This window comes from Engystomops pustulosus, chromosome 5, assembly GCF_040894005.1.
Source record: "Engystomops pustulosus chromosome 5, aEngPut4.maternal, whole genome shotgun sequence".
Classification (NCBI taxonomy): domain Eukaryota; kingdom Metazoa; phylum Chordata; class Amphibia; order Anura; family Leptodactylidae; genus Engystomops; species Engystomops pustulosus.
The window spans coordinates 25,199,863-25,227,349 of NC_092415.1; the positions used below are offsets into that span (position 1 = coordinate 25,199,863).

General features: G+C 42.7%; 1 protein-coding gene across 49 annotated transcripts in view; it reads right to left on the reverse strand.

Annotated features, from left to right (window-relative positions):
• RIMS2 (regulating synaptic membrane exocytosis 2) overlaps positions 1-27,487 on the reverse strand; it is a 443,591-nt gene that overhangs the window by 119,678 nt on the left and 296,426 nt on the right. For 29 of the 49 annotated variants that reach the window (XM_072151364.1, XM_072151362.1, XM_072151350.1 and 26 more), the window contains 8 exons: positions 24,988-25,014; positions 22,406-22,474; positions 18,309-18,462; positions 15,145-15,261; positions 13,259-13,324; positions 12,283-12,390; positions 11,176-11,241; positions 3,741-3,803 (listed from right to left, as the gene is read on the reverse strand). In XM_072151364.1, the coding sequence (XP_072007465.1) occupies positions 3,741-3,803; positions 11,176-11,241; positions 12,283-12,390; positions 13,259-13,324; positions 15,145-15,261; positions 18,309-18,462; positions 22,406-22,474; positions 24,988-25,014 (670 nt within the window). The remainder of the gene's footprint in view (positions 1-3,740; positions 3,804-11,175; positions 11,242-12,282; positions 12,391-13,258; positions 13,325-15,144; positions 15,262-18,308; positions 18,463-22,405; positions 22,475-24,987; positions 25,015-27,487) is intronic. The other 20 variants (XM_072151384.1, XM_072151383.1, XM_072151389.1 and 17 more) reach the window with 9 other exon arrangements.

Sequence of the window (27,487 nt, forward strand, 5' to 3'; positions counted from 1 at the left end):
TAGTGATCTATTTTAAGGGGCTTTTTTGACCCAAGTGAAATTTACTTTATATAAATTTGCCAAAGTTCTCAGCTTTAACTTGTAACAGTTTCATTTTTTTCAGAAAGCAGCAAAGTCGTCACAATAATAAAAATCTGAGGAAACTTTTTCTACACAAAGAAAATGTGTTTTCTTGTAGTCAAGTAAATTACCCTACTGAAATTAGGGTTAGGGTAAAGAATAGAATTGTGTGTCTGGGGCTTTAAATTCTCATAGACCCTGAGGATTAAGAAGATGATTATACTTTGAACACATCATAGTATTATTCTGACATGTTGGAGAGACATAAGGACGTAACTTTTAGGGGCAGAGACATGCATTTAATTTAGATGACCCCACATGTAAACCATAAACGTACAGACTGCCTGTACTGTGTACACATCAGGTGGAGGGGCTCTAAATTTCTTAAACATACTTTTTTAGGTGTATCTTGTAAAGGATGTAAAATTCTAAATGGTAACTGCTGAATTCTAAACGGTTTCTTCCAGATGGCCAACACATGGGACCTGTTGGTATTTTTAGTCTTATGTCTGTATTCTTAGTTTTATGTCTTAGACTACATTCACATGGACGTATGCCAGTCCAGCTGGGTATATGGCGGCGCGCTGAAGAGGAGAAGGGTTGACCCCCTCCCCTCTTCATCGAAAATAATGCTGCTCTGCCGGTCTCATGGCTGGAGATAGAACATGCGCTATCTTTTTTGCGGCCACGGCTCGGAATGGTGAGCACTCGTTGTACTCACCGTACCAAACTTGGGCGCCATAGCCATCCATAGCTGGATATACATTACCCCAAATGTCATGTGAATGAGACTTTCAAGGGAGTACAGAGCTCTCCATCTATCCTCTTAGCGACTGTCTACTGAACGGTGTTGTGTCAATCATTTGGAACAGGATATTTTACACATTGACAATTTTATTTTAGAGAATAAAAACTTTAGTACCCCCCTCTGGTCTGGTCTTTGGTAAATAATAAGGTACATTCTCATGAATGTCAGTTCTGTAGACAAAATGGCTCCTTACACCATTTCTAATAAAATTCTTTTACAAAAATGGCTGCCTAAAAAAATTTAACAGGATTAAGAAGACTCAAGACATGAGGAACTCTGCATAAGATAAACCTTCACAGGATAAGAAAGTAGAATGTCTCAGATGTACAGGAATGGACCATCTTATCAACCTTGGAATAATCTTATATTTTAGACAGTTTTAGGTTTTTTCAGACTAATACCCCCATTGTCCAGCCAATTGGGGAATAATGGGGTCTCCTTTGTACAGTTGTGTTGTTCACCATTTGGTCAGCTCAAGTTTGATATGACTACCAAGAGAGACTCTTGAAAGCAGTGTGAAGATTCATCAGAACGTCTCTACTTTCCTAATTCATGAAAAATGATCTAACAAACAAATCAATTAATGGTATTGTCCGGCCTTTAAAAAAAACAGAACCTTAGTGTAAAATCAAGTTATTAAACAAAAGTCACCTATAAAGTTTTTTTTGACACTAATTTAAAAAAAAAAATCACACTTTAGAGGGTTTGTTTTTTAGATGGTAGTTGGACGACCCGTTTAGGAAACCTATCACATACTGTGACTAGAGATGAGTGAATCATTCAAGATTTAATTCATAGAAGCTTTGCTGAATTGCAAAAGATTTGGGGGGAAATTAGTGGTGGCGCTCGTGTGCCAATGTATAATCTGGTGCCACAGGATACATCAAGAGGCTTAGGCTACCTTATGTATCCGATGGGTAGCTGCGCCGGCAGGCAAAGCCATAATAATGTTCACCTTGAACTACCTTAGTCTAGGTGCAGGGAACCACGCCTTTCGGTGGTCCACTCTGTTGCCGGCCGTGACTCTGCTTCCACGCCCACTTGGCATGTCGATGGTGTAAAGTGGAAAAAAAATGGCAATTACTGACGTTTCGGAAGTAATTGCAATTATTTCAGGGCTTTCTGGTCCCCCAATTTTATTTGGGCTGAACTGACATTGCTCCACAACTGTCCGGTATATTGGTATGTATCCACTCTAGTCCTCTAAAAGTTTTTTTTAATAAAAAAGGTCCTATATCTTTTTTCAATACAATTGATTCATTGTGGTTAGTAGTTAGGGTAACACAAAATAGGATAAGCGGTAACCCTAATGCTAAGCCTAAGACTAAATTTGTAGAAAATGAATTAATGACGTTTTTATAAAAGTGTTTAAGAGGACTAGATGGGGTTGTTATTATTGCTTTACCCAAAGCATGTCAGAAAAAAAAAATTTAGATTCAGTAGAAATAAACACAGTTGGCGAATTTTCATGAATTTGCACAGGTGGAGGGAAAGGAAAACTCTGCCCAGCCCACTCCCTACTGGCTGCGCCCACCGCTTGGGAAGCTGTGCCCCCCTTCACGCCCCTCCATGTACCCCTTTTGTGGAGGTGGCGGAAAGGGGAAAATAATCACAAGTGCTAGCAATAAGCTTGCATTTGCAATTATTTCAGGGCTTCTACGCCACTGGCGTGGGGGCAGAGGCCTTGATAAATACCCCTCTCTCATCTTATTTTAGAGACATTTGTCTGGGTACTGCAGATGAACTCTGTTCTGGCTGATTTGCACTACAAGACACAGCTAATGGAGGATCCCTTTAGCAGGTTTGTTAAATTGGTTGTGTCACTGCTGCAAAAAAGGTTGAATAAAATGTGTCGAATGTTAGAATATAAATGTGGATATCTGTGTGTAGCTCAGCTAAAATCAATGGGGCACATTTATCAAACTTTTAGAGACTTTTTGAGACTTTTCATGGTTCTTGTGCTTATTTGTGACTATATTTTGCGCCTAAAACAGTCTCCATTCAAAGTTCGCCATTGTCTAGTTTTCTGCACTGATCCCCGAGTCATCACCTGAATCCATATGTGAAAGTTGCAACTTTTTTAAAATCTGACAAATTTATGCCTGCCCCTAACCAGTCATAGAAATCAGCTTGAAAGGGAAACTATTTGTGACTTTTCTTTTACAAAGTTGCAAATTCACTGAAGATCAAACACCACATGTTTCATGTGAAAAACCATTAAGATACATCAGACCAGCAGAAAAGCCAAGAAAAGTCCCAAAAAGCAAACAGATAAAGCTGGACTTGTGATACATTTGCCCCAACGATAAGTATTACTGCTACTTAACGGGATTTTCCCACCAAACAAGTTAGGCCCTATCTGCTGGTTATGATAACCCCACTGATGACGAGAACGGGGAGGTGGGGGTCCGGCAGACCCCTCGTCGCGCCCTGAGATGAATGGAGCATACGTCCTGGCATGTCCGTGCTGCTCCATTCATCACTTTGGAGCTGACGAAGATTGCTGAGCGTGGCTGAGCTGATAGGGCTTAACTCGTTTTGTGGGAAAACCCCTTTAATGGACCTAATGGTCTGGATACACCATTGTCCTATATATTAATACGGTAAATGGCATCATAAAGACTAGATATACAAATCACAGCACACAAGCAGAGGAAAATAGAAGGGGCTATTTGTGAAAGCAAGTGCAAATGTGTAAGGATGGTAGGTGTATGCTCCAATCAGATTTAGACATTTAGAATAGACACCAGATTCTGGCTTCTGATTGGCTGGTAATGGTTACATCATGGTTCCATTTGCGCTAATTTTCACAAAAGTTACTTAAAAATAAATTTTGCTTCTACTTCTTTCAATCACACTTCTCTGTACTTACCCTGGGGACTCAGCTGAACCATTGACTACATGATCTGCCCACGCACTCGCACCATTGTACAACCTTTTACCATGCAGCCAGAATGAAAAATATAAAGTGTTAAAAAATGTCAAAGAAAAACATCAACATGAAATGGTGCAAAATACTAAAAATTACTCTGAGAAGATTAGAACTGAGTGATGGCTACAGCCCTGAAAATGATAGTAATTGTGGATTTTATATAGTTTTCCCTAACGCTGATAGGACCCCGGGTGACCGGCTGTAGCTGCCAGGGAAGAAGCATTGCTGTAAAACTTATTCACATGGTGGTATATAATCCTTCTAAAATGGCCACATTTCCCAGACTGGACACTAGTCGTCTACTACAACTACGTCCCAGAGTGAAAACATATTACTAAAGAGTAGCCTCATGGGGCGGCAGAGACTTGCAGAATGCAAAATTGCTTGTACGTAGAGATGAGTGGACCCAAAGTGTAGCTTCAAGTTGAGCATTCAGGTACGTTCCTCCCAACCCGGACTTATTGCCAGATGGCTATCGGACAGCCAATCCAGAAGACTAACAACCGTAATGACTAGCCATGACTATGACTGACCATGGTGTCCCCCCAGGCATAACTATTATTGGCTAAGGGGTCCGCATGGCCATAGCCAAGGATAGTTGTTAGAGGTGTTATCAGCCAATCCAGAAATATTTACGAGTTGGAAGGAACGATCCTGAACAACTCAGGTCCGCTCATCTCCATTTGATGTCCTTCAGGTCCGCTCATCTCCATTTGATGTCCTTCAGGTCCGCTCATCTCCATTTGTACTGCCTCTGTTCATCAAAAAGTTGAAAGCTTTCGAATGCAGTGAGCCGAAGACTTCTTGCTTTGTGACTTGGGGAGGAATTATGCATGGGGGGGGGCAAATACATACAATTTCTTGGGGACCCAGAAATAAAAAATAAGCCCCCTGGGTAACAAAAGTCCTGCTCCTTTCGTTGTGTTCTGTCTAATATGGCCAAGCTCATACATTAAAATTCATGCTTATTAAGCAACACCAGCAAAAACCTCCAGATGCCTTAAGAGGTTATAAGGACTGGAGCCGTCTAAGGAATTTTCTTTAGGGTGCGTCCACACGCTCAGTTTTTCAGATGCAGCTTTCGATGCCCATACCAGGAGTGGAGTGAAAATGGAGGAGTACTTCTTAATGATAAGTCCTCACTCATTATGATCCACACCTGCTTTTGGCTTCAAAAACTGCATCTGAAAAACTGAACGTCTGGTCGCACCGTTAGGCTACATGCACACAAACATGTTTTTGGTTATATGTTATTCGTTATCTCAATGGCTATCACATGTCCCCATGTATCTCATACACATGGCTTGATTTTCCATGGCCCCGTATATACAGGGCGGGTCCTCAGCGCATGAATGGACCTCTCATATCAATAATATACGAGTCTGTTGTTAGCGGACCAACCCTAAATACTATGTATGTAATCCTATCTCTCGAATACATGTTCCGTCTTAAAATAATCACCCAGTGATAAAGTGCTTGTCCACTTTCAGCAAATAATTGATATTGTGTAAAGAAAATGTATACAATTTTCCAATATATTTTTTGTATCAATACCTGGATAAGAACCAGTCCCTAGTCATGTGATGTCACACAGGTGTATGGCTCGTTCTATCCCTGGTCATGTCATACAGGTGCACAGCTCATTATATCCCTGGTCATGTGATGTCACACAGGTGTATGGCTCGTTCTATCCCTGGTCATGTCATACAGGTGCACAGCTCATTATATCCCTGGTCATGTTACGTCACACAGGTGTATGGCTCGTTCTATCCCTGGTCATGTCATACAGGTGCACAGCTCATTATATCCCTGGTCATGTTACGTCACACGGGTGTATGGCTCGTTCTATCCTTGGCCATGTCATACAGGTGCACAGCTCATTATATCCCTGGTCATGTTACGTCACACAGGTGTATGGCTCGTTCTATCCCTGGTCATGTCATACAGGTGCACAGCTCATTATATCCCTGGTCATGTTACGTCACACAGGTGTATGGCTCGTTCTATCCCTGGTCATGTCATACAGGTGCACAGCTCATTATATCCCTGGTCATGTTACGTCACACAGGTGTATGGCTCGTTCTATCCCTGGTCATGTCATACAGGTGCATAGCTCATTATATCCCTGGTCATGTTACGTCACACAGGTGTATGGCTCGTTCTATCCCTGGTCATGTCATACAGGTGCACAGCTCATTATATTCCTGGTCATGTTACATCACACAGGTGTATGGCTCGTTCTATCCCTGGTCATGTCATACAGGTGCACAGCTCATTATATCCCTGGTCATGTTACGTCACACAGGTGTATGGCTCGTTCTATCCCTGGTCATGTCATACAGGTGCACAGCTCATTATATCCCTGGTCATGTTACGTCACACAGGTGTATGGCTCGTTCTATCCCTGGTCATGTCATACAGGTGCATAGCTCATTATATCCCTGGTCATGTTACGTCACACAGGTGTATGGCTCGTTCTATCCCTGGTCATGTCATACAGGTGCACAGCTCATTATATCCCTGGTCATGTTACGTCACACGGGTGTATGGCTCGTTCTATCCCTAGTCATGTCATACAGGTGCACAGCTCATTATATCCCTAGTCATGTGATGTCACACAGGTGTATGGCTCGTTCTATCCCTGGTCATGTCATACAGGTGCACAGCTCATTATATCCCTGGTCATGTTACGTCACACAGGTATATGGCTCGTTCTATCCCTGGTCATGTCATACAGGTGCACAGCTCATTATATCCCTGGTCATGTTACGTCACACAGGTGTATGGCTCGTTCTATCCCTGGTCATGTCATACAGGTGCACAGCTCATTATATCCCTGGTCATGTTACGTCACACAGGTGTATGGCTCGTTCTATCCCTGGTCATGTCATACAGGTGCACAGCTCATTATATCCCTGGTCATGTTACGTCACACAGGTGTATGGCTCGTTCTATCCCTGGTCATGTCATACAGGTGCACAGCTCATTATATCCCTAGTCATGTGATGTCACACAGGTGTATGGCTCGTTCTATCCCTGGTCATGTCATACAGGTGCATAGCTCATTATATCACTGTTCATGTTACTTCACGCAGGTGTATGGCTCGTTCTATCCCTGGTCATGTCATACAGGTGCATAGCTCATTATATCCCTGGTCATGTTACGTCACACAGGTGTATGGCTCGTTCTATCCCTGGTCATGTCATACAGGTGCATAGCTCATTATATCCCTGGTCATGTTACGTCACACAGGTGTATGGCTCGTTCTATCCCTTGTCATGTCATACAGGTGCACAGCTCATTATATCCCTGGTCATGTTACGTCACACAGGTGTATGGCTCGTTCTATCCCTGGTCATGTCATACAGGTGCACAGCTCATTATATCCCTGGTCATGTTACGTCACACAGGTGTATGGCTCGTTCTATCCCTGGTCATGTCATACAGGTGCATAGCTCATTATATCCCTGGTCATGTTACGTCACACAGGTGTATGGCTCGTTCTATCCCTGGTCATGTCATACAGGTGCATAGCTCATTATATCCCTGGTCATGTTACCTCACACAGGTGTATGGCTCGTTCTATCCCTGGTCATGTCATACAGGTGCACAGCTCATTATATCCCTGGTCATGTTACGTCACACAGGTGTATGGCTCGTTCTATCCCTGGTCATGTCATACAGGTGCACAGCTCATTATATCCCTGGTCATGTTACGTCACACAGGTGTATGGCTCGTTCTATCCCTGGTCATGTCATACAGGTGCACAGCTCATTATATCCCTGGTCATGTTACGTCACACAGGTGTATGGCTCGTTCTATCCCTGGTCATGTCATACAGGTGCATAGCTCATTATATCCCTGGTCATGTTACGTCACACAGGTGTATGGCTCGTTCTATCCCTGGTCATGTCATACAGGTGCACAGCTCATTATATCCCTAGTCATGTGATGTCACACAGGTGTATGGCTCGTTCTATCCCTGGTCATGTCATACAGGTGCACAGCTCATTATATCCCTGGTCATGTTACGTCACACAGGTGTATGGCTCGTTCTATCCCTGGTCATGTCATACAGGTGCACAGCTCATTATATCCCTGGTCATGTTACGTCACACAGGTGTATGGCTCATTCTATCCCTGGCCATGTCATACAGGTGCACAGCTCATTATATCCCTGGTCATGTTACGTCACACAGGTGTATGGCTCGTTCTATCCCTGGTCATGTCATACAGGTGCACAGCTCATTATATCCCTGGTCATGTTACGTCACACAGGTGTATGGCTCGTTCTATCCCTGGTCATGTCATACAGGTGCACAGCTCATTATATCCCTGGTCATGTTACGTCACACAGGTGTATGGCTCGTTCTATCCCTGGTCATGTCATACAGGTGCACAGCTCATTATATCCCTAGTCATGTGATGTCACACAGGTGTATGGCTCGTTCTATCCCTGGTCATGTCATACAGGTGCATAGCTCATTATATCCCTGGTCATGTTACTTCACGCAGGTGTATGGCTCGTTCTATCCCTGGTCATGTCATACAGGTGCATAGCTCATTATATCCCTGGTCATGTTACGTCACACAGGTGTATGGCTCGTTCTATCCCTGGTCATGTCATACAGGTGCATAGCTCATTATATCCCTGGTCATGTTACCTCACACAGGTGTATGGCTCGTTCTATCCCTGGTCATGTCATACAGGTGCACAGCTCATTATATCCCTGGTCATGTTACGTCACACAGGTGTATGGCTCGTTCTATCCCTTGTCATGTCATACAGGTGCACAGCTCATTATATCCCTGGTCATGTTACGTCACACAGGTGTATGGCTCGTTCTATCCCTGGTCATGTCATACAGGTGCACAGCTCATTATATCCCTGGTCATGTTACGTCACACAGGTGTATGGCTCGTTCTATCCCTGGTCATGTCATACAGGTGCACAGCTCATTATATCCCTGGTCATGTTACGTCACACATGTGTATGGCTCGTTCTATCCCTGGTCATGTCATACAGGTGCATAGCTCATTATATACCTGGTCATGTTACGTCACACAGGTGTATGGCTCGTTTTATCCCTGGTCATGTCATACAGGTGCACAGCTCATTATATCCCTAGTCATGTGATGTCACACAGGTGTATGGCTCGTTCTATCCCTGGTCATGTCATACAGGTGCATAGCTCATTATATCCCTGGTCATGTTACTTCACGCAGGTGTATGGCTCGTTCTATCCCTGGTCATGTCATACAGGTGCATAGCTCATTATATCCCTGGTCATGTTACGTCACACAGGTGTATGGCTCGTTCTATCCCTGGTCATGTCATACAGGTGCATAGCTCATTATATCCCTGGTCATGTTACCTCACACAGGTGTATGGCTCGTTCTATCCCTGGTCATGTCATACAGGTGCACAGCTCATTATATCCCTGGTCATGTTACGTCACACAGGTGTATGGCTCGTTCTATCCCTGGTCATGTCATACAGGTGCACAGCTCATTATATCCCTGGTCATGTTACGTCACACAGGTGTATGGCTCGTTCTATCCCTGGTCATGTCATACAGGTGCACAGCTCATTATATCCCTGGTCATGTTACATCACACAGGTGTATGGCTCGTTCTATCCCTGGTCATGTCATACAGGTGCACAGCTCATTATATCCCTAGTCATGTGATGTCACACAGGTGTATGGTTCGTTCTATCCCTGGTCATGTCATACAGGTGCACAGCTCATTATATCCCTAGTCATGTGATGTCACACAGGTGTATGGCTCGTTCTATCCCTGGTCATGTCATACAGGTGCACAGCTCATTATATCCCTGGTCATGTTACGTCACACAGGTGTATGGCTCGTTCTATCCCTGGTCATGTCATACAGGTGCACAGCTCATTATATCCCCCTAGTCATGTGATGTCACACAGGTGTATGGCTCGTTCTATCCCTGGTCATGTCATACAGGTGCACAGCTCATTATATCCCTGGTCATGTTACGTCACACAGGTGTATGGCTCGTTCTATCCCTGGTCATGTCATACAGGTGCACAGCTCATTATATCCCTGGTCATGTTACGTCACACAGGTGTATGGCTCATTCTATCCCTGGCCATGTCATACAGGTGCACAGCTCATTATATCCCTGGTCATGTTACGTCACACAGGTGTATGGCTCGTTCTATCCCTGGTCATGTCATACAGGTGCACAGCTCATTATATCCCTAGTCATGTGATGTCACACAGGTGTATGGCTCGTTCTATCCCTGGCCATGTCATACAGGTGCACAGCTCATTATATCCCTGGTCATGTTACGTCACACAGGTGTATGGCTCATTCTATCCCTGGTCATGTCATACAGGTGCATAGCTCATTATATCCCTGGTCATGTTACGTCACACAGGTGTATGGCTCGTTCTATCCCTGGTCATGTCATACAGGTGCACAGCTCATTATATCCCTAGTCATGTGATGTCACACAGGTGTATGGCTCGTTCTATCCCTGGCCATGTCATACAGGTGCACAGCTCATTATATCCCTGGTCATGTTACGTCACACAGGTGTATGGCTCGTTCTATCCCTGGTCATGTCATACAGGTGCACAGCTCATTGTATCCCTGGTCATGTTACGTCACACATGTGTATGGCTCGTTCTATCCCTGGTCATGTTACGTCACGCAGGTGTATGGCTTGTTCTATCCCTGGTCATCTCAGATTTGACAGATTTCTATCAAGTTTCTATCACTTTCTATAGAAGGACAGCAAGCAGAGATCTAGAAAACCAAGAGTAATTGATAAAGAAAAGATATTGGAAAATTGTACAACTCATTACACAAACAATATTGATTCACAAATTGATACACAAATCAATATTGACACCTATCATCTACCTCCAACAGTGATTTTGATCAGATGGACGACCTCAAAACTTATACTGCATGGTGTTAAAGGGTTAACAAAAATACCAAAGGCTCCATAGAAGCCAAAACTGTAAAGATGTGCCCCCTTTGTATCCAGATAAATGTGTCCTGGGATGAGCAGCTTTTCTAGACAACATGGTCGTGTGATTATCCATCCTGATGTCTATCCTACAGGGGTCTAAAGAAAAATTTTCATTCCTACTCACTATTTTTTGTTCCTTTTCTTTTTAGGGCCGACTTACGACTATGTTCCTGTTGAGGCCAGTGCTAGCTGCAATGACCTGGGTTGAGTCAAGTTAAACCAAATGTCGAACTTTCCAAAACCCCTTTCTGACCCAATATTGTAATGACATATATAAGGCATCTATACAGAAATGATTGCAATGTTCTATACTATACACCAGCTAACTAGTGACTACAACTATGGTGCTGGTACAAATACCTTTCAGGAGAGGGGGCAGGTTCATTGCAATGTGAATTAGGCACTCGTCTCTCTTGTCTAGTTGTCCTAAATACAGAAGAAATGGCAGAATGCTATTGAAGACGTCTAATTGTGTTACATCTCATCCATCCATCCGTTTTTTATGACTCTTGCGCTACTGAGCGTTCTACCACCTATTTGCAAAAGCCTTGGAGTCCTATGTGTTTCTAAGTCTGTTTCAGGTTTGGGTGGGTGCAGTGGGAGATACAAATATTAACTATGTCCACAACATAATTTGGCAGGGACAGTGTCGCTATAATTTCCAAAACTCATGATGATAGGGAAAACTCCGAAATTTTGACCAACTTGAGTCAAGACCCCATCCCACTGATCGCTATAATGCGGGGATCTTTCCAAGCAGGAGACAGATAGGGAGTAAGATATAAATTTTGGGGGCATAGATATAAGTCACAATGGGCTACTAGGGCTGGGATGTAGACAGATTTTGGCTTGCCCATGTATACATTGAGCTCTTTTATAAAATTGTTAAATTTTTTTGGGCCCACCAAAATATTTGGTAGCTTTAGTAAAAATCTATTCAGCTATAATTTAGACATTGGAAACAAAAAAGTCTATAAAGGCAAATAAGTTGTGACTTAAAGAAATTTTTAAGTGATATAAAAAATTAACAGAACAAAAATCCCTGTTAATCCTCTGTCCTTGCTCCGGTGGTCCATAGGGGACCATACAGCCATTCAATGGTCTAAGCAATGGAGGAGTATTTAACAGGCAAGTAAAGAAAATTTCAAGCTTTAAAGTGGAATTCTTAAACTCATGGACAACCCCTTTAACATGTGCTTCAACATATAAATGGCCCGGCATGTGCCGGGATGTAGGGTGGGATTGCACGAGCCATTGTGCCTTAGCTGGGGTATTTATATTCAGGGTAATGAACATATTTTTTGTCCCTGATGAAGGAAAGCCTATCAATGCACTACATAAGAAAGCACAACACAAAACAACTCCATGCAGAAGAAACTACCGGGTGCATACACATACATAGGAGGAGCCACATATATGGGTGCACACAGCATGGAGGTATCGGTCTAGATTTCACACCAAATATACCTCTCAACATCATTGTAAGCACCCTCAGAATAAGTACGGCACATCTTACGGGAACGGAGCAATCGGATAGCATCTTCACAAAAGATAGGATACATGGGGTGATCCGTGCTGGCGAGAAATGGGACAGTGAGCTCATTATCCTTGTATAGTCATCAACCGAAATGTAAAATCACTGCAAGATCAAACCAGATAACACAATACACATGGCCCCATTGCTTATTGGGAAGATCTATAGGTAGAGATCATCCAGTGCGTATGCTGTGCTTGAGGTCTACTGGGTAGAGGCAGCTTTTTGGAAGTCAGAACCAACATTCATGAGAATGCAACATAATACACCATCCCTTTAAGACAATATCGTAATACCACATAGGTAATACAGAGGTACAAATATAACCATATTAGGAAAATGTCTTAAAACAAAGGGTAATGTTGGACGCTGGTCATTGAAAAGGCGAGAGCTACACTGTTACTTGTGCCACCCGAGACTAAAGGTGCATCTTGTCCTGTCAGTGTCGGAATTAAGTTTCTTGAGCCCATAAGATACAATATCCTCCATCGACCACTAGGAAAAGAACTCTAGTAGCCTCTAAATTAGATTGTCTTCTGATGGACATCTGAGGTCCACAATCGGGTGAGAGCATGGGCCTACTAGAGGATTCTTTGGTGGGTCAGTCAAAAACTAGGAAGCACAATAATCATAACTCCATGCATCTCTACGCAAACCATGGATGGGTGCCATCAGTGAAAAAATTTGGAGAAAGACACAAAGAAAAGGACAAGAATGTTCCATCGCTTGCTATAAGTCTCATGGCACAAGCTAGTCTAGCTCTAAACAAGAGGGATCTACAGAGGATAAACCTGACCCTTAAAGGAGGATGCGGAAGACAAGACTGGGGTCCTAAGCTCCCATGCTTGGACACACGGCATGTGCAGGGGCACCACACGTGGATGGACTCAACATACACACAATTTATACCTTGGTTCTCTTAGATGATGGTCAAAGGACTGACTGAATCTGGTGCGAGGTAGTGTGAGATAATGACTAGAGAGGTGGCAAAAGAAAACAAGAACGTTGAGATATTGGAGTAGATGCAAGTTATGAATGCAAACATACACTAGAAGTATGGTATGACCACAGGGTATGTAGCTTAGGCTGAGGTAGTATACCAGTTGGAAGACAACACATGAGGTGGTATAAAAGGAAGGACTTAGTTTCCGAGAACTTATCTTCTGAGATACCTGTAGGACATGTTCAAATACTCCTGTGGAAGAATCTTACTGCTCTGTCCAATGACCTAGTTGTCTTCTGATACTGCATATTAGTCACAGTGGGGGTCATTTACTAAGGGCCCGATTTGCGTTTTCCTGACGTGTTACCCGAATATTTCCGATTTGCGACGATTTTTCCTGAATTGCCCCGGGATTTTGGCGCATGCGATCGGATTGTGGCGCATTGGCGCCGGCGTGCACACAACAGAAATCGGGGGGCGTGGCCGAACGAAAACCCGACGGATTCGGAGAAACCGCCGCATTTAAAAAAAAGGGATGCTGGACACGCGCTTACCTTCACCAAGAATAGGATCGTGAACTCCGGCGGACCTCGGCGGACTTCAGCACAGCAGCGACAGTACTTTGTAATATTTGTTTGTAATATATTGGATATTGATTGTAGTATATGTGTAATGTATTTTGTACATTTTATGTCTTTATATGTTAGATTAATTTATATTTAATTTATTAATGTAGATTAAATAACAAGTTAGATTTAAAATTGATTTAAATTTTAAAAAACATATTTGTATATGACCGGTTTTAGGTCAATAATTGAAAAGTAAGAAAAAAAATTGCTGTGAGCTACAGAACTAGACATACAGGCAATTAAAAATTAGGCAGGGACTGGATCTCTATCTGCAGCTTGCATTTCTTACTACGTCTTTAGCTGCCTGTATCTCACAGAACCACAAGCCTGATGAGATCAGGCAGATGGGATTTTTATCTTTAATATGACACCAGCAGCATTTTAGTAGGTGCTAAACAACCAAAGATAGGGGCTCCTGAATGACACTTCCCATACAAACACTAAACTTGACTCATCACATGTGAAAATGAGGTGAGAAGAGTCACATTTGCCTGCGTTTGGCGGAGATTTTTTTTTTTTTATAGGTAACAGGTAAAATTTCACATTAAAAAAAAAATTCTAGAAAGGACATTTCGTACACTGTCTGAGGGGGCTGCTCATAAAACTTGGTGACAAGTTCCCTTTAAGTCCAGTTTTGCAGAACCAACGTCTTCAAGATAGATGGAACTTCTTGAACTCTCCAGTCATTAAAAAGATGATTTATAGCAATGTTATCACCTTGATCAACTAAATGCTAATAATTTGTTACAACTAAGTCCTAAAATGAAGCTAACCCGCGTGACATCATAAAAATTCATCCCCTTCCTCTCCTCATCATACTGTATATTATAGACCCAAAACTATAAACTACATGAGAGTTTTATCCACAGGAATCCCATCAAATCACTGGAATCCACATTAAATATCCATCTCAAGGGTGTAAAAGCTACTTTGGCTATTCCTACAAACTATTTTTGTACATCACTTTTCCATAATGGAGATCAATGTTCTTTGCATGCAGAGAAGACAATACAAATGTAGCAGAGCGTTAGAGCATGATCAGGTTTAGGAAATCCGATACATATACTATAACTCATGTCTTATAACAAATCACAGCTCTGCTACATTTGTATCCGGATATCATCACATAACAATCTTACAAGCCTGGTCTGATCTACTAGACTTCATCTCTCGCCCTGGCTATGAGCGGAGTATTCATGGCCTCTACTATGTTCTTTAGTTACCTTTCTCTGTCTGGGGAGTAGTGGTTATCTAATACACGATGTCTTTCCACTCTGCCCATGTAATTGTAATGTGCAGGGCCAGATCTTGTCGCTCTTGGTCCCTGTTCCAAACTCCTACTGAAAGAAAGGGAAGCTTGTCAGTTCCAGAGTAACGATCCCTACAAGACGTCTTATACTCTAGTATTATGTGTATAAGTAGAGCGGATACATATATATAAAATCACCTACAAAATAGAGACAACCCCTCCACCCATTCACAAACCGCCCATGAAACAAGGAACTACTGTTATATACCGTAATACTGTATAATGGTATTGCCTGACGTCCCTTTTCTAAGGGAATGCAACAAAAATGGGTTGTTTTGTCACAGACATATATCGTAACATAACAGAAGATGAAGAGATCAGTCGATCCTATGAATCGAGATCTCTAGCATCAGCTGATTAAGCTGCCATTGGCTGCTGGATAACTCTGCAGTGGCCACTACAGGAGACATAGAGTATTGCGTCTAAGTTATGTCCTTTCAATTAATTAGTTCTTCCAGAGCAAGATCATCTTTGGTTCACACACGGGTCCCAAGCATGGGTTTATTGACCCTTATATATGACCCTGGTATATGACTTTATCAGCATTGCAAGCATTTACAATGTGGGCCCGAGAAGTTAATGAACTCATTAACAGATTCTCTTAAGAAACCCCTTAACGATTGTCACAATTCTTAAGACTCCATCTACTTCTTGACAGTAGAGTGCCCTATATTGGCTGCCGAAACTAACTGTTAATTGGGCGATGTCAGACTATCTGTCCACCCCAGGAATGCCCGTCTGACGATAGACCCCCCCCCCCTCATTTGATTCTCTACCATCAAGGGAGAGGTATCAGGCTGTCTGCTCCACCACAGGACCACCCAGAGCACCCAATGCTGGCTACCGAAAGTGATTGCTCTGGAGTGGCATGTGTTGGGATCAGTGGATTGAAAGGATGTGACGGAGATTGTGTCTATCCTACATTTTACCCAAGGAATATGGAGACCACTTTATACTGCAGGTAACACCTATACAACTATACACATGATATCATATACTGATGATATAACAGGCAGACAATCTATAATGAAGACCATACAATGGATAATATATTGTTCATAGATTTCACATATACACATAGCAATGTTTCCGTATTTTAGATACTGGTCCTTGATCCACTGATATCCTCCGGAGACTATTGTCCATGGGCTAAAAATATGTAAATTATAATATGCAAAGTATCATATAGCAAATATGCAAATATCAATGTGCACTATATAAACGAACAATAAAATGAAGAAAATTAGAAAGGTTAGTTCTGGTTGCAGGTCATAACTTGTCCCAATCACCGGTGTCCATAGTAAGTAACAAATATATAGTAAAACACATATACCACATAAATACTCACCAGACTGATAGGTTTTCCATACTTACAACCCATGGAGAGACTTGGATTTTTTATCCCTCTTTATGAACACATCAGATACTTACCATATCAGCTCGGTAGTAACCTATAGAGTATTAGCTCTTATCCGGCAACTATAATTATAGGATTTTGGGAATAATTGGAAGTATGTGCACACATACTCGAAGTCTTATATTTGAACGGAACGGGAAATGGAAATTCTGTGGATTTATTCCTGCAGATAAGTACCTGGAAACATCTGCATTACATTATTAGAATTACAGCATGTCCATACCTACATCCTTGTAATTCCCATGAAATAAACATTCTGGAGCATTTTTTCTTCTAATTCTGAATGGTAACCTTCCTGTTATTTTTCCAAAATATTCTTGAACAAACTGACAACTGGGCGTTACCATTCTCCTTCTGAACGGGGTTTGGCCCTATACAGTCGGACACAGGCAGCTGTGATTGGACGGTATAAAACTGTGCAATCTCCAATTATTTAGCCATAATAGATGAATGTCGTAAAACAGAAGAATGCTCCGGAATAGTAATTTTATGAAAAATACAATTATTTACTAAAATAAACATGTCTGGCGAGGAGACATAGCTGATCTATTTTTTATACAGGATGGGTGAAAAGTCATTTTATTATCACAAATGATACACCTGAGTCCCCCAGCAAGTAATAGATGAGGGGGAATATATCTTAGGCTTAGACCATTTTGGAAGCCGCCATATTGGAGCAGGACCAACATTTTTCCAATGGGGAGATGTTGTGTAACATATCAAAGAGTAGAATTGTAAACAATTACCGGTATCAGATCTGTAATATCTCTTCAAAGTCAAATGTATCAACAAAGAGTTTCTCCAAAGATTCTCAGACAGGTCCATAACGAATGGATCCAGCACCTTCAGCTCAGTGTTCGGCACCACGGACATAGCTGTGCATAACAGGGAACTTTCCTGGTTGTTACTGCAACGTTTTGTGTCCATGGTTCTTGAGCCACAAGAGATATTACAGATCTGACTGCAACAATTGATTTCGGAGACAATTCTGCTCTCTTCTGATCTGTTACATGACCAACTTCCCATTGGAAATACTTTTCCTTGATCCAGTATTGTGGATTTTAAGATGGACACAGCCTAAAGATACCCATTTCCTGCTGATGCATACAGATATATATAATTTTCTCTTTTGTTTGTGATACTCTTGACTCATCCTGTAGATACTACTATTGGTAACCATATGTCAAAATTCCAACCAATCCTGTCGCCAAATGGTTATAATCATTTGGAAAACTTTCTGGTATCCTTCATGGTTGGATAAGCAGATATGACATTTTCTAAATCTTATAAGGGAGACTCAATAATAGAACCAGGTTGGTATAACCAGGAGGCAACATGTGACCTGCAACAAAGAAATCTTATTCTATAAATAATGAGAGATATAACATGTATCAATCTCTTGCCTCATTCACTTCACAGTATACGCCACATGTTATCTTAGCCATCTATAATGTAAGAAAATATAGTAGACATATAACAATAGTTAATATTGGGTAAAGGTTATAGTAATAAAATATAGTAAAAACAGTAAATAGTAAAATACATAATAAAGTATTCAAAAGTTACTTATAAAATGCAGTAATTTATGGCAGAAATAATAAATGAAATCAACTTCAGCATCAAAAGAGAGAAAGATTTTTGGTTTAAGCAACAGGCAATACCTTTGGGGAGGCGGAACGCTAGGAGACCAGGATCTAGTCCGACCTATACTATCTACATGGAGGGATCCTGAACGGGAACAGTGATTTGATGACATGACCTGCTCTGGAACGGATAACGTTGAACTCTGCATGTCGCGACCGTTGTGCCGTAAGTCTGTGAAAAGAAAAAAAAAAGGATTTTTTTTTTTAAAATTTAGGTTTTTTAGAAACATTAAAGTGAGGAGCAATATCATTCACAACCTTAGACAGAGCCTGGAAGAAAGCAGCTGCTATATGTTTTTATATTTCTGGATGATTTAGCATTGACCCATGTAGTTATAGGTCTCCAGTCTTCTGCTAAGCTTCCAGTATGGAGGTGCACTACAAAAATCCAGCACCTCCCCCCTTCCCAATTGCATTGGGATGTCAGCAATCACATGACCACAAGGCACTAACATTCTTCAACCTCCTTGTGGTCATGTGATTAGTCAGCGACAAGACAATACGAATAGGTGGAAGAGACAGCCCTTATGGCTGGAACAAGCATGATAACCCCTTTAAATATATATAAATAGGTGTCTTCAATAAGTATAAATGGCAGATTGATCCAGTCTTAAAGGGGTGTTTTTTGGGTAATAAAAAGCTTCTTAAAGTGTAACAAAACTTTCCATACAATTGCATAAAGTGAATAAATCAGGTGATAAGAGTAAACTTTATTATATACTTTATTAAAGGAAACCTACCACTTGAAGTGGCAGGTATAAGAGGAAACTACCGAGCACCAGCTGAGGGTGAGCTGGTGCCGGAGCTTACCTCCCTGCGCCGAAGCAGCTTCGGCCATAAAGTTTAAAAGGTGTTTTAAACCGCGATACTGCGGTTTAAAACACTAACAAATATAAGCTCCGGCACCAGCTCACCCTGAGCTGGTGCTCGGTAGTTCCCTCTTATACCTGCCACTTCAAGTGGTAGGTTTCCTTTAAAGGAATCTGTTCCTGTGTTCTTGTTTTTCCTCTGCCTTTCTTCCAACTTTAAAGGGAACTTGTCACCTCCGCTACCCCCATAAAACCACAAAGGGTTTACTAAGGGCCCGATTCGCGGTTTCCCGACGTGTTACCCGAATATTTCCGATTTGCGCCGATTTCCCCTGAATTGGCCCGGGATTTTGGTGCACGCGATCGGATTGTGGCGCATCGGCGCTGGCATGCACGCGATGGAAATGGGGGGCGTGGCCGAACGAAAACCCAACAGATTCGGAAAAACCGCCGCATTTAAAACAAAAAATGTGTTGTGGAGCTTGCACTTACCTTCACTCAGCCCGGCTCGGTGTATTCCAGTGCGTTCCGGGGAACTTCAGCGCCGCAGCGCCACCTGGTGGACGTCGGAGGAACTGCCTTAATAAATCCCGTCCGGACCCGAATCCAGCGCAGAGAACGCGCCGCTGGATCGCGAATGGACCGGGTAAGTAAATCTGCCCCAATGAGTATCTGGTCCTGCAGGTGCAGCTCTGCAAAAGGTGTTTTTTTAATAGATTTTGTACCACATACGTATAACTACTTCATCCTCTCTCTTCCCTTAGATGTAGTCAAGAAGGTGGGGGAGGTTGACCATGAGGTCAAGAAACTCCGCCTTCTGACGGCCGATTGCACTCTGCACCATCTCCAATATCACTCTCCTGCTTGATGGAGTTCTGAACTCTGCAATGGCCCTGAGTGTTGTCGGGCACCTTCACAGACATATGCTCTACATTACTGCAGCACAGAAGTGACTGCAAACTAGCCGGCCACGTTTGTGCACCCCTCAGCACAGCTGAGATTCTCTTCTGTGCTTTGCTGCACTGTGCATGTCCTAGAACTGCGCCATGCAAGAGTATGATGCCGGAGATGGTGGGCGGGGAGAGCAGCCGTCAGGAGGCGGAGTTGCTTGACTGCATGGTCGAGGTCCCCACCTCCTTGACTGCATCTTAGAGAGGAGAGGGGATGAATAAAAGTATTTTTACATGCATGTTGACATGCTATAAAAACTCTTTTTGCAGAGTAGCAATCTGCAGGAGTGAGTACTATTTGTGGTTTTGTGGGTTTATTAGAGGTGACAGGTAAAGGAATCCTACCATGAGGAATCTCCTCTCTGCCTCTGTCCTAATCTGTAATTTAATGATCCTAGAACCTAACCTAGCTTGTTAAAAACTTGAATTTAGTAATATGTAATTTTACTAGAGACAACCAGTAGCCTCTGCAGTTAATTTACATATTACAAAAATTAAATTTCTAACAATTTAAGTTAGGTTCTAAGATTATTAAATTACAGATTAGGACAGAGGCAGCAGGAGGAATCTACCATCACATCTACTTCTCATGGTAGATTCCTCATGGTAGGTTTCTGCAGTTTATGTAAATCAGCATTCTGTCCTGTATCCACTGACAGCTGAGTGATAAATCAACCTGATAAAATGTCTAATGACTGAATTTTTTACAGAGAGTCCCTTAATAGTGTCCTGAGAGAGCAGAATTATCAAGGAAAATATCCTTTATGTATGGAAAGAGTTAATCATTAGCCTCCTTGTCTGTCTGAAGTTGTAAGGACCTCAGAAAGCTTTCAGATACACTGCTCAGAAAAGGAGAAAAACGCATAAGTGTGGTACAGAGCAGCTGTTTCACTTATAGGGGTTATCCGGGTATACAAATTTACTGAGGGCCGGGCTGGGGCGGGCTATTTAAAAATAACAAACGTGTACTTACCTCCTACGGAGCCGCCGATGTCCCGTGCCGTGGTCCGTTTGATCCGTGTCCGTTTGTTTACAGGGGCACAGAAGCCGCGCACAGGGAGCTTCCGGTCTGCGATGTGGCCGGCTCCTCCCATCCGTCCCCATCGCAGTAATCGCTGGCCGGAAGCTCCCTGTGCGCCCCTGTATACAAACCCGCGCACAGATGAGACTGACCGCGGCGCGAGACATCAGTGGCGCCGGACGAGGTAAGTACATGTTTATTATTTTTTAATAGCTCGCCCCAGCCCGGCCATAAGTAAATTTGTATACCCGGATAACCCCTTTAATGAAGTATATTATAAAGTTTACTATTATAACCTGCTCTATTTATTCTTGAAACAAAAACTAATTTCGGTTCTTAGCTTTCCCCCCGATTCCACAATGACCTTCTCCACTCAAAATTCTGTCAAGTTCCCCACTTCACTTCCTGGTGATTTGCAACATACAGCAGGTGATTATACATACCCACTAAGCCAATCGCTGGCTATGGCATGTCACCCTTCTACCTACTTATTGGATGAGTGGGCATCTCTGAGCATGGGGCAGGGAGGATTGGGGAGAGGTGAGTAAAAGCATGACTTCTGGGTGACCACACACACAAACATATATAAGATCAATTTGCAGCAAAACAATGGGGAACATTTACTTACCCGGTCCTGTTGCAATCCCGCGGTGCTTTGTCCAACGAGGATTCGGGTCTGCCACGATTCACTAAGCTCGTGCGCCCCAGTTCCTGCATCCGTCGCTTCTGCGTCGAGGTCCGTCGGAGTTCATCTGCTTCTTCCCGTTGCTTGTAAGTGCATGTCTTGCGACACAGTGCTAAATGTTAAATCCTGCGCGTTGTCCGAATCCGTCGGGTTGTCCGACGGGGCCCCCCCCCCTGATTTCTGTCGCGTGCAAGTCGGCGCCAATGCGACAAAATCTGATCGTGTGCACCAAATTCCCGGGGCAATTTGGTACAAAGCGGAAATGCACTCCGCGGACCCTTAGTAAATGAGCCCCATTGTCTTGAAAATCCCTTCTTTGTGCGATACCTTTATCCAGACATCTCCTGCCAGTGGACATTACTTGAAAACCTGGAAAGAAGGACCCAATGCTCTCTTGACATTTTCTCCTGACAAGGTAACGGTCTCATTTTCAATAATAATACTAATTTGACTGGCAAGAAAAAGTAGGACGAGGTGTAGACGAATTTACTGAAGATCCAGCTCCTTGTGCCTAAGGCAAAGGTCTCCTCTACCCAATCTTATACCTGACCTCATTCATATCAAATCTGAAGGGATCAACCTCCAGCTAAACATCCAGGTCGTTACATGCCCTTAAAGAAAAGCAGATTACAAAGTTTTAATATTCTCACCTGACACAACCCCGACGCCGTCATCGCAGTCATAGTCAGACACTTCACTGTCACTTATCCTCTTGGATCCTGCAAAGAAAGTTCAATGAACACAAGTCCTTCAAATCTCATTTGCACTTATACCCTGCAAAGCAAGGAGCCTCGTAGAAAAGAAGACAATTCAAGACTAGTATCTACGGCTTGAGGAGAAACTAAGGAGAAGGAGTATAGCCATGTAGAAGATTAGTAGGTGTGCAGTCAAAACCTGTTATTAGAGGAAACACGAAGAGCAGAGACACCCTAATTGTATCAAATGTGTTATATGTGATCACTCCGATTGTATAAATTACACTATTCAGTAATATAAGGGGCTAAAGGGCTTGTCCACTTTCAGTAAATAATTCATATTGTTTCTGAATCAATTCCTCTTGGTTTTCTAGATCTCTGCTTGCTGTCATTCAACAGGAAGCCTGGTCCCTGGTCATGTGATGTCATACAGGTGCACGGCTCGTTATATCCGTGGTCATGAGATGTCACATAGGTGTACGGCTCGTTATATTTCAAGTCATGTGATATCACACAGGGGCACGGCTCGTTATATTAGTGGTCATGTGATATCACACAGGGGCACGGCTCGTTATATTAGAGGTCTTGTGATGTCACACAGGTGCACGGCTCGTTATATTCCAGGTCATGTGATATCACACAGGGGCGCGGCTCGTTATATTAGTGGTCATGTGATATCACACAGGGGCACGGCTCGTTATATTAGAGGTCTTGTGATGTCACACAGGTGCACGGCTCGTTATATTCCAGGTCATGTGATATCACACAGGGGCGCGGCTCGTTATATTAGTGGTCATGTGATGTCACATAGGTGTACGGCTCGTTATATTCCAGGTCATGTGATATCACACATGTGCACGGCTCGTTTTATTCCCAATCGTGTGACGTCCCACGGGTGCATGGCTCGTTATATTCCTGGTCATGTGATATCACACAGGTGCACAGCTTTTTATATCCCTGGTCATGTGATGTCACACAGGTGCTTGACTCATTATATTCCTGCTCATGTGATATCACACAGGTGCACAGCTCATTATATCCCTGGTATTATATCCCTTCATTAGGCTACATTCATACCACGCGTGCCTGCCCCTTCCCCTCTCTCTAGCGATGTATGGGGTACGGCGCCATAATCCAGGGAAAGATAGGACATGTCCTATCTTTTTCCCGGCTACGGAATGGGATGGCGCCACACGTGTGCTGCACCGTACCGCTCCCATACAGCGCCATGAGCCCATTGCCGTCTATGGGGATGTATATTTATGGGGTACATACATCGTACATATATATACGTCCCCCATACGGCCATACCAATTATTTACTGAAAGCAGACAACCCCCTTTAAGGCAATTTCCATATTACAGCTCCTAACTGCCTCTCAGTTATATGACAGATATTATATTTGTTGGGTCACACCATACCTATTCACATGTGTCATTTCATCTGGAAGTTATGGAAAGTTTTAGGCGCTCACTACCAGCAGCCTGTTATCCAGGGGGGCAACAGGTTCACATGAAGCTGCAAGTTGAGTATTCTCAACCTGAGTATGAGTATTCATTTTTATGATTGGTGGGGCCCATGTTTGTTATGGGTGGTGATCCACGCTTGGGATTGCTGGAAGTAACTGCAGTTTGTTTTATACCGGTCAGATTGTTATCCCCTATCTTATGGCCTGCTGATAACAATCAGCCCTTTAAAGGGGTTGCCAGGAATCCTATCCTTTGGATAAGTGAACACTAGGGGTAAGCAGTTGGCTCCATGCACGCTGTAGTGGCCGGAAGCTGTAAGTACAACGCATCTTCCGTTCACTTGTATGGGAGATGTAGTTGCAGTTTCCGGCCACTATAAAGAGCACAGCAGCAGGCCAAATCAAATATTAATGGCCTTACCACCCCTTAAAGCCCCTTCTTAATGTATGTGCTTGAGGTGGGGGAAATTTTAGGCAGCCCGGGGAACAATAGAAGTGCATTTGCTATACATAAATATGCTATATATTAAATGATATATCTATCTATTATCTGTAATAATATATACACAGAAGATTCATAAAGAAGGACTCGAACATGATATGACATGGGACCTGATGAAGGTGGATGTAGGTTATCATCATCAGATATCACTATTTTATTAGCCTCCTTTTATACACTTGACAATATTTTCACTTGTGTTTACATTTTGGAACACTATGTGCAGGGCTTAGGGGCGGAGCATGATACAAAGCCCCGCCTACTTAGCCCACACCATAAAGCAGGGAATAAGTTGTGGTCGGAGTGTTTCTATAAACTGTAGAGTTGAACTATATATATATATATATATATATATATATATATATGTATATATATATATATATATATATATACACACACTTAGGCGGTATGTAGGCATCAAGCAAGCAAGGTGGACTATAGGGAGGAAGGAATCTGGCAGTAACATAGAACATATGGACACGGTATGATATAACGAGGCAGCTCGCTGTGGTTATACCATACTGTGCATATGAAGACATGCATAATGAATCTCTCGCATGCTGGAGTTACCTGAATTATATGAATATGGGCCTCTATCTGGAAAACAAATATTAATATGAACGGATGTCAAGGGAAGATCAATATGAAATTAAATATGTAGCAGGGAGATAACAGATGAAAATAATCAGGATTTATTAGAATAATAATCATTTATATAGTAATATATGATCACATTTTGCATACGAAGCAATATCACAAACCATTGTTCGATTAGTGTAATGTATCAGATATTTTTGGAACCAATTTTTTTGTAAATATCTCCGCTACATACCATAGCTTTCCTGAAAATGGTAAATAAATAGAATCACACTCCATAAAAGCATGCAGTCCCATGTAAGTGCGCCCCACGCAGCTGATTTGCTTTACGATGAATAGGAAAATAAGACATAGGCAAAGCTTATTTTTCCTCCTGCTGTAATCCAAGAATCTCGTCAATGGTCGGGGTGATGATGACTCGGGAAAGCTCAAGCCAAGTCGAATAACACAGTCAATGGAAGGAGTCTAAGGGTATGTAAACACTGCGGCGTGGTCAATGAGATAAAAGGTGACATCTGGTCTCTATAGTAAATGTGCTGTCAGTATGGCAGACGCCGATACTTCTACTTGACTGGCCAAAAATATCCACCACGGGCCAAAAACATCAAGCAAAGTGCCAGCGTTTACAGGAGCAGTTGTATGATAGGGATCAATAATCTCTACTGTGTGGTGTCCAAGAGCAGGGGAGTAACTATACGGACTGGGAAGGTAGCCGTAACACTGGGTGCTGGCCCAAAGGGCTAGAGAACCCTTAGATATGTGGCACATAGTAGTGGCACATAGTAGATGCAGGAATTGGGGCTTCAGGTTATAACTCTGTCCAAGAGAACACATTAGTATGAGTATGGGTACATACCCTTGACTATAGTAAAAATGGGTACAAATTATATCGCATGATTCATGCATCACTTGTGATAGACTGCCAATGAGCCATTTGACTGCATGAATCATTTTTAGACAAAGTGCACATTTTGAAGGTTGAAAAAAATCATATAGCTATATATTTCATGTGTCGGTGGCCTGTGAGATGAAAATTTTTGAAGGGAAGTTAAAGAGGACCTGTCGGCATGTTCAGCGGCTCCAAACTTTGCATCCTATAATAATTCAGCTTTAATGATTCTGGTGCCATTGGAATTCATTTTCTCAAACCCTCCACCGTACCCCGTAATCAGGGCTGCTGGTTTCAGCACCCAAAGTTGGGGTAGTCATAAATGCACAGTACCAGTCTGTCAGTGAAGAGACTTATTAGAATGTTGGGTGCCTAAAATAATACTCCTGATTACTCTGGAATGTTGGGATCCATAGAAAAAAGTTCTAACCACATGGGTCCATGTTTCTGCAGGACTGTCCTCTAAACTGTTCCATAAAAGGTTGGAGAGAATGTTGTTAGTGGGAAATTAGTAGAGAATTGTAAAAGAGTTATCGAGGACAAGTACACACTTTTCAGGGTCAGCGCTTAATGGGTCAGATCGTTCATTGGGTCCAAAAAGAGAAACCAGTCCGGGAATAAAACTAGAGGGGTTGTGTCCACACATCAAAATGATGAAACTATTCAGACTAGTGAACCTTGCCTCTTTTCTAGTCGCCCATCGTGCTGCTTAATTTTACCACCTGGTTCCATCTCAAAAAACACAAAGAGGGTCATTTACTAAGGGCCCGATTCACGTTTTCCCGACGTGTTACCCGAATATTTCCGATTTGCACCAATTTTCCCTGTATTGCCCCAGGATTTTGGCGCACGCAATCGGATTGTGGGGCATCGGCGCTGGCATGCACAAGATGGAAATGGGGGGGCGTGGCCGAACGAAAACCTGATGGATTCGGAAAAACCGCCGCATTTAAAAAAAAAAAAGTGTCGCTTGACACGCTCTTCCCTGCACCCACTATAGGACGGTGAACTTCAGTGCATTCCGATGAACTTCAGCACAGCAGCGACACCTGGTGGACGTCAGAGGAACTACCTTAGTGAATCCCGGCAGAACCCGAATCCTCCGTAGAGAACGCGCCACTGGATCGCGAATGGACCAGGTAAGTAAATCTGCCCCAAAATGTCTGGTGACCTTGCCGGGCAGGAATTGGTTGAATATTTCCATTATGTCAAGATTGGACCATAAAGTAGAAGCTAAAAGGGGGCTAAAGTGGTGTCAGAACTGGGATGGTGTGGGATCGACAAGTGGGCGGCAAGAACATAGAAAACCAGCGCAAGTTATAAGTGAAATCTATGCCACGTTCTTATAGGTGTAGAATTCAATTCTGGCACACGGGACCTGCATTATAAATGCCGCAAAATGAAAACACTACACAGAGAAAAGGTAGGTAAAAAAAAAGTGTACTGCCCTGCTTGGGGGTTATTGGCAGCCACAGTGATGTAGAACTAGTGGCCTGGATAGAACAATGATAAACTGAAGTTAGTCTGGTGAGCCCTGACCCTTCTGGCCCGACCAAAAATCACAGGAGTAGGGTTAGGCCAAAC